Genomic DNA, 8,411 nt, shown 5'->3' with positions numbered 1-8,411 from the left:
GAACTTGGAACAGACTCCAGTCGCTCGGTCTGTACTCGCGCTACACAGCCACGACGAGACTGAATTCAATGACGGTTGCAGAAGTCGCCAGAGAAAAATATAATGGCGGTGTATAAAACTGATAGTCGTAAGATAAAATATGTCTCGCATTACACCTGTGAGAGCCAACATCCACCGGAACATCGGCACCTCGCTTCTATGTTATGATATGCGATAATGCAATATATGATTGCCAATACATGCAACCGATGCTCCGGCGAACGTCGCATATACGGCTCGAATAGAAATGCGTGCAAAGAAAATATATATATAGTATGATTTATACATAAAAAACAATCCATCTACGCAGTACGTGAAAAACAAAGGAAAAAATGATGTCATCGGGACGATGATCGACCCGATAACACATCGAACCTGTCGGGACACATTTGTCATAAACAACAATTTTCTAGGAAAAGGGGGTGTTATCGCGTAGACTAAACAATTTTACGCTATTTTTTACGACGCAATACGTAAAACAAAGGAAAAAATGATCTTTCAAAATTCAATTAAAGCGAGAGAGAGGGCAAAAGGTATATAATGAGAGATGAAGCGCATCGAGCCGCATTAGTATACGATTTGAGAGCGATACATCGGTTAAAAAGTATCGAGATTTATTGTGTGGTTAAACACGTTATCAGGTGCAAGTGCTGCAAGCTTCCGGAGCATATAAAGGCGGATTTGGAGGTGCAGACCTATCGTCGCTGTGACGAACATTACAATCAACCGTGGCAGCAAACGCACATCGACGGTCCCGCTCCGATGATAAAGGATTGCGGCATATGTCAACGAAATAAACATTAGCTTTTCGCGACGTGAACATTTTTTATAACAGTGAGCAAGAAGAAATGGTATTTAATCGCTCATGGACATCGGACTATGAAATTGACATCGATGAAATCGAAGAAAGCAGTGACTTTATATACTTCGATCAATTTTTTTATAGTGAATTTTTATTAGATGATATCGCCAATGCTTTGCGTGAAGAAGAAGAAGATCGAGGAGAAAATCGACGGATGTGCAACAAAACTCACTAGCGCAGTTTGTTCGCGATCGCGAACTCGGGATACGAGGAACCGATAAACGCAATGTTCATAGACAAGTTGTTATCAAGGGTCTCGGATATAATAATAACTGGTACGGTAGCTCAAAATGGAGAATGTACATACAGGCGCGAAACGAGGATAAAGCTCATACAGCTTCATCTGTGACGAAGCCCTTTCCTTTTACAATAAACCTGACTTTAGGTCCGAGTATAAGGAGTGTCACTATTGGGAAGTGGCAATGGGAAATGTGTCAAAGTATATAGTGTCTACAACGCTATTACCGTATAAACCATTGATATCTAATGAAGTATCGCTATTGGGCGACTACAGTTGTCAACTTTGTGGTGATGAACAACCTGAATCTGATGAACAACCTAAATCTGAATAGATAAAACATGGAGCAATTCGAGCAAACCGAACGCGATCTATTGGAGCTGTCCGACCAAGTAGCTACCTTGGGTGAATTTTTCACATGGGCGCTGCAATGCGCGGAATTCGTCGAGCAGCTCGAGTCGCGCGATTCGGGCAACCAACAATTGCCAACAATTGTTCTGTTGCAAGTGTGCGGCGATCACGTCTACTACGTGTGGGACAAGCTTCCGGAGCATATAAAGGCGGATTTGGAGGTTCAGACCTATCGTCGCTGTGACGCACATTACAATCAACCGTGGCAGGAAACGCACATCGACGGTCTCGCGCCAATGATAAAGGATTGCGGCGAATGTCAACGAAAAAAAAAAAAATAAAAACAGGTAGAGGCCTGTTTAATCGCGTGATAGGTGCACTTCCGTTTGAACTGCACATTCCCGGTTATCAGTATTGCGGTCCGGGTACTCGTTTGCGAGAACGATTGGCTAGAGGTGATCCGGGTGTAAATCCATTGGACGCGGCGTGTCGCGAGCACGACATAGACTATTCGCGTAACAAAGGCCTCACCGAGAGACACGCGGCGGACAAGATACTCGCCGAGAGAGCGCTGGGACGCGTCATCGCGAGAGATTCGACTCTCGGAGAGTGAGCTGCCGCTACAGCCGTCTGGGCGGCCATGAAGGCTAAGATAAAGCTCGGAATGGGTTTGAAAACACGGAAAACACGAACGAGGAAAAGGCCGAGGAAGAAACGGATACTTCCGACAGCGAAACGAAGCGGCGTACGTATTGCCGATTCTACCGTTGTTGGGAGTTCTCGGTTCTTTGGCCGGCGGAGCGGCCGGAATTACAACGGCGGTGAACGCTAGCAAAGCCGCACGACGTCAACTGGAAGAGACGCAACGTCACAATCGCGCCATGGAAGGTCACAGACTTTATCTCGCTCCGTACAAATATGGACAAGGACTGTATCTCGGCCCGCACAAACGCGGGCGAGGAATAGCGTTGAAAATTAAAAAAAAAAAACATCAAAGAAGTCGTTAAATATGCCCACGGGTGTTACGACTAACGTACAATTGAGTCGACTGGCAAGGCAAATGCGCGTACCGTTCTTCAGAGGTGTTTTCATGCGTGATTCGTTACCGATCGTCGATGGCGTACGTCGAAACGAGAGCGGTATCGTGAATTTGGACGATGCAGCCGGCCCCGGTACTCATTGGGTAGCGTACGCCAAGAGGGAAGATCGAGTCGTATATTTCGACAGTTTCGGCAATCTTCGACCACCGAAAGAACTGGTGCGATATTTCGGACCGAGCGTGACGAAGATTGAGTACAATCACAGGTCTTATCAGCGCTACGATCAGAGCATCTGTGGCCAGTTGTGCTTGCAATTTCTCCGGACGATCAATGACGATCGGCGCTAATTTAAAACCTGACAACGCGCCGTGCGGAGACTCAGTGTTCGTCGAACAGCTTCCGCCGATATGTCTATAAAGGTGCCTTTTCATGCTGACGCTCGACGCTCATTTTCAGCGGCAAGAAGGTCGCATGACCACAATTGACGCCGGCGTCAATTGAAATTCATGAAAAGGAAAACAGCGTCAAAATTTCGGCGTTTTCGCGCTGCTTTGGCTTTGACGCTTGAAGTTGGAAAAATCCAACTTCTCTTTCTTGACGCTGGCATCATAGTGATGTCACGTGACGTCGCTCAACGCTGTTTTTCAGCGTCCCATGAATTGGCACTGTTGAGGAACGGATACACAGAAAATCCAGTCAAATTAAACAGAGCTTTATTCCGTTACCCTTCCTATTTCGCCATATTGCTTAATACTACTTCTCACTAACGCCGTTCTGGCGGTACAATCGTCAACACTCCGCCCCCCTTGAAAGACAATCTTTCAACCTACTTGAAACTAAAGAATAAGAGACTTTGGCATTCTATAAACTTGAGAGGGGAGTGGGCCTAATCTAAAGCTTCACCGTCTTAACTTAACATACACGTAAGTAATGATGCTAACTGAAATGTAACCGAATAATACCAATAACATGACAAATTTGACGCGAAGTACATTGCAATTAGTATAAGTGAAATCTTCTATTCTAAGTGTTAATTATAAATTCAATAAGGATAATCTTAAAGAAAGCTATATGGATAATAACAATTTTCAAAGAAAATTAAATATAAATTAACAGTCTTCTTCTGCGGGAAGTGGACAGAGTTTTTGGACGGCTCTTTTAAACAATTCAGTGGGCGTTTTGACTGTCGCCACTCTAATCACGTTGTCCTTGCCAGGATGAACTTCCTCCACTCGGCCTAGGACCCACTGTAGAGGGGGTGTATTGTCCTCCTTCAGAATGACTAGAGTACCGACCTCGAGATCCTTGCCCTTATTACGCCACTTATGACGCTTTTGCAGCTCTTGGAGGTATCCTCCTGCCAACGCTTCCAGAAATGCTGGCGTAATTTCTGAGCATGCTGCCATCGTGACAGCTTGTTATCCGGGACTTTCATATAACTATACTCTGGTGGAAACAACAATGAATCCCCTGTAAGGAAATGAGATGGGGTTAATGCCAATAAATCGTTAGGATCACTGGAAAAGGGAGTGAGAGGCCTTGAATTCAGGATTGCTTCTATCTCCACGAGCAGCGTTGCGTATTCCTCAAACGTCCAAACCAGACCCTTCGTGACAGTGTGGAGGTGACGCTTGGTAGCCTTGACAGCGGCCTCCCAAAGACCTCCAAAATGTGGAGATCGAGGAGGAATAAACCTCCATTCGATTTTCTGACGAGCCAAGTATGTGGCTATGGCTTCTTTCTCCTTCCGAAGAAACTCGTATACTTCTGCTAGCTCTCTCGCAGCTCCGACAAAATTAGTGCCGTTGTCGGACACGATCTTCGAGCAAATTCCTCTTCTCGCCACAAACCTTCTTAATGCAGCTAGAAATGACTCGGTAGTTAATTCAGTCACTAGCTCTATGTGTACGGCTTTAGTGGCAAAACAGGTAAACACGGCGATCCAGGCCTTCGAGATGTGAATCCTTCCCCGCCTGCGACTCTCTCGTACCTGCAATGGCCCGGCGTAGTCTACGCCCGCTGTGGTGAATGGTCTCAGGTTATGACGGACTCGATCCTCAGGAAGATCTCCCATGAAGACCTCAGGTGTCCTTGGTTTAGCTCGAAAGCATTTTATGCAACTCTTCGTAATCTTGTTTGCTTCTCGTCGTCCACTTAAAGGCCAATACTTTACACGTGTTGAGTAGAACAACTGCTCCGGGCCGCAATGGTGAAGCCTGAGATGCTCCTTCCTCATGAGGATAGTTGTAACGTGGTGCTTGGCTGGCAACAATATTGGATGCTTCTGAGTTTCGGGAATGTCGGCCTGTGATAACCGACCACCTACCCTTATGACTCCCTTCTGATCCAAGATAGGATTGAGGGACGACAACTTACTACCCTTGGGAATCGATTGCTGCTGTTCGAGAGCCCGCACCTCCTTCAGGAAAACTTCTCGCTGGACAGTCTTCAATATGATAGTTTCCGCTTGCTCTATTTCGGCTGGCGTTAAAGGGCCACTCTTCTTTGCGCCAAGTAAATTTGCCTTAAAACGCAGACAATAAGCGACTATGCGTTGAAGCTTCCCATAGTCTGAAAATCTTCGTAGGATGTCGTACTCCTCGTTTCTGGTGGCGATTAGTGCAGTGATCTTCATCTCGGACGTATCGCCTAAGATTTCTGGTTGTTCAGGCCATCGATCGGTGACGAGCCACTCAGGCCCTTGCCACCATAACTGACTGGTCCTCCACATTTCCACTGACATGCCTCTGGAAAGAAGATCTGCCGGATTATCCTTGGACGGAACATGACGCCATGTCACACCTTGTGAAAGAAGTTGAATCTTGGTGATTCTATTTGCCACATACGTCTTCCTAATGTTAGGTGACTCTGCTATCCAATTGAGAACGACCGTCGAATCGCTAAATAAAGACACGTTTCGAATCCTGTCACCATAAGCCTTTCTTGCCTGTTCGGTCAGTTTAGTCAACAGCAGCGCCGCATCAAGCTCCAGTCTTGGTAGTGATATAGTCTTCAAAAGTGCGACTCTGCTTTTCGAACAAATCAAATGCGCTTGTAAGGTACCTCCCGACCTTTGTGAAACAGCATACAGCACGGCTCCATATGCCTTTTCTGAGGCATCTCCAAAGCCTACGAGATCGAACTGATTGCTCACATTTCCCGGATTGATGTTTCTCGGAATCTTCAACTCGTTGGTTTGCGGCAGCGATCTATAGTACTCCTTCCATGTAGCTTCTAACTCCGTTGGGAGAACTTCATCCCAACCAGTTTTGATTTGCCATAGAGACTGCATAATACATTTCGCAATGATGACAACGGGTCCCAGCAAGCCAAGGGGGTCATATATTTGAGCTATCTGAGATAGCACCAGACGCTTGGTAACCCTTGAATTCTCTTCTATCGACACGCTGTATTGCAGAACATCTGACTGGGCATCCCATAGAAGTCCCAACGTTTTCATGGCACCCTCCTTGTCTATTTTGAGGAAGCTGTTATCGTCGTTGGACTCGGGTAGTTCCTCCAATATACGTGGATCATTGGAACGCCACTTCCGCAGCTGAAACTGTCCCCGTTGCAATAACTCCGACAGCTGCTGTCGTAAGGCTATGGCCCCTTCTATGGTACTTGCGCCAGACAAAACATCGTCCATGTAGAAATCTTCTAGCAAGACCAGGATTGCTTGTAGAAACTCCGATTTCTCATTGTCCAATGCTTCTTTTAGGAACTTCTTCAGCTCTTCGATCTTCAACCTTATTTCGAGAAACATCTTCATCTCTTCGACCGTCAAGGTTGCCTTTAGAAACCTTTCCAGTTCTTCTATCGCTAATCTCTCCAAACAGCTGAGGGCTAAATAAGGTGCACATGCGGTGCCATATGTCACCGTGTTCATCCTAAAGATCTGAACTGGTTGCGATGGATCTGATCTCCACAGAATCAGTTGTAAATCTCGGTCTTCTTCGCACACGAGTATCTGTCGGAACATTGCAGCTATGTCCGCCGTTATGACAAAGGGGTGTGATCGAAAGCGTAAGACTATGCAGAACAGGCTCTTCTGCTTGTTTGGACCAGCGAATAACTTGTCGTTTAATGATGTTCCCAACGATGTCTTCGCTGAGGCGTTGAATACAACACGTAACTTAGTTGTGGTGCTGTCCGGTTTAATCACCGGATGATGCGGAAGTATGTACGATTGCTCTACCTTTGTGCTCGTATCTGGGCCTTGTCCCATTAACGACATGTGGCCTTGAGTTTCATAGTCTTCCATGAATTGAACATACGCATTCTTCAATGCTGGATCTCCTCTGAATTTTCTTTCTAGGGAATATAATCGCTGCAATGCTTGATTCCCTGGATCGCCGAGTTTCACTCCGGGTTTCTTCGGAAGTGTTACGATGAACCTACCAGTTTCATCTCGCTTGACCGACTCATGGAACTGCCGTTCACACTCAATCTCTTCTTGGGTGAGACTCCGTTTTTCGAGCGTCTCCTCTTGCTTCCAAAAGCGTTCTAACTGCGCTTGGAGTTGCGCATTTGTGATGAGACCGCAGAAGCTTCTTGGAGTTTCCGAGCTGGCGTCGAGAAGCTCCCCTCCTACAATCCATCCTAGCAACGTATGTTGTAATCTGGGTATTCCCTTTGGTCTTTGAATATAATTCTTGCAGATTAATTGCCAGAAAAGTCCTGCTCCTATTAGAATATCCACTGTTCCTGGCGTGTGGAAATCAGGATCTGCTAGGCTCAAACCCTCCGGCAAGCAAATCAGTTTAGTATTGATTTTGACTTGAGAAAGTCTTTCAGTAATGGCAGGCAGCACGAGACATTCTATGGCTACCTCATAATCCGCGTTCATCGATCGGATTTTTACTCCTACTGTCTTACCGACATTGGTTTGTGATCGGTTGATCCCACTGATGACTTCGTCTCTCCTTTTACATTTCAATCTGAGCCTGTCGACGAGTTCCTGGGTGATCAAATTGGATTGCGACCCTGCATCTAGAAGTGCACGGCATTTGTGCTGGCCTCCATTGACGTCATGGACTATAACTCGGGCCGTTGACAGCACCACGCACGACGTGGGTTTTCTTCTAAGGTTGATTACAGAAGATGACTCTTCAGTATCTTGCAAGGTTTCTTGAGTGCCGTGCATTACCACTGCCTTCTTGGACGCGTCCTCTTCTGACTTCTTATCGGTTGCAGTCTTCTCTTCTTGCTCTGGATGCAACAGGGTATTGTGCTTCTTCTGGCACCTCCGGCATGCTGAAGATTTGCAAGCCGCGGAAAAGTGTCCTTTGCTTAAGCAGTTCATACACAGTTTCTTCGCTTTCACCTCCTTTAATCTGTCAGCACTCGATAGCTGCAGAAAATCCGGGCATCGGTACAACTGATGATTCTTGCTGCAGAGGACACAACCTTCTTGAGAGGTAGTTGCCAAAGCTACTTTTTTTTCTTGTTTTTTCCCTGCTGGCGTCTTTGATGCTTCCGACTTTCCCTTGGTCTTGTCAATTATCTCAAGCGTTCGTACTTGCTCATTGAGAAAAGTCAGAAAGTTCTCCAACGTAGGTCGATTTTCCTTGTCCTTTTTGGTTTCTTCTTCCCAACTCTTCTGTGTATTGTAATCCATCCTATTCTTTAACAGGTGTATGAGAAGCTCGTCCCACTTATCAACCGGAAGCTTTAGTGTCTCTAAAGCCTTTAAGTGCGTTCTGACGTGAACGATCAGTTGACGCATTGTTGCTGGTTTGTCCTTTGATACGGCTGGAAAATCAAGCAATTGATTCAAGTGTGTGTTAATTAGAAGCCTCGGATGTTCATAATTGTTTAGAAGAAGATCCCACGCATTTTCGTAGTTTGCTGCAGTCGTGGCCAAGCCTCCGATTACCTG

General features: G+C 46.0%; 1 protein-coding gene across 1 annotated transcript; it reads right to left on the bottom strand.

The window, feature by feature from the left end:
* Positions 1-3,812: 3,812 nt before the first annotated feature.
* On the bottom strand, positions 3,813-8,258 carry LOC112463136. The gene has a single exon (XM_025029331.1). The coding sequence runs from the start codon at positions 8,256-8,258 to the stop codon at positions 3,813-3,815; it is 4,446 nt and encodes a 1,481-aa protein (XP_024885099.1).
* Between the last annotated feature and the right edge of the window lie 153 nt (positions 8,259-8,411).

The sequence above is a fragment of the Temnothorax curvispinosus genome, unplaced genomic scaffold, assembly GCF_003070985.1.
Source record: "Temnothorax curvispinosus isolate PA1 unplaced genomic scaffold, ASM307098v1 QBEX01013076.1, whole genome shotgun sequence".
NCBI lineage: Eukaryota > Metazoa > Arthropoda > Insecta > Hymenoptera > Formicidae > Temnothorax > Temnothorax curvispinosus.
This window is presented reverse-complemented; position numbering and strand designations above follow the sequence as displayed.

What these genes read in the sequence shown, in the direction of transcription:
- LOC112463136 (XM_025029331.1), bottom strand. Translation starts at nt 8,258, where the DNA reads ATGCGTCAACTGATCGTTCACGTCAGAACGCACTTAAAGGCTTTAGAG.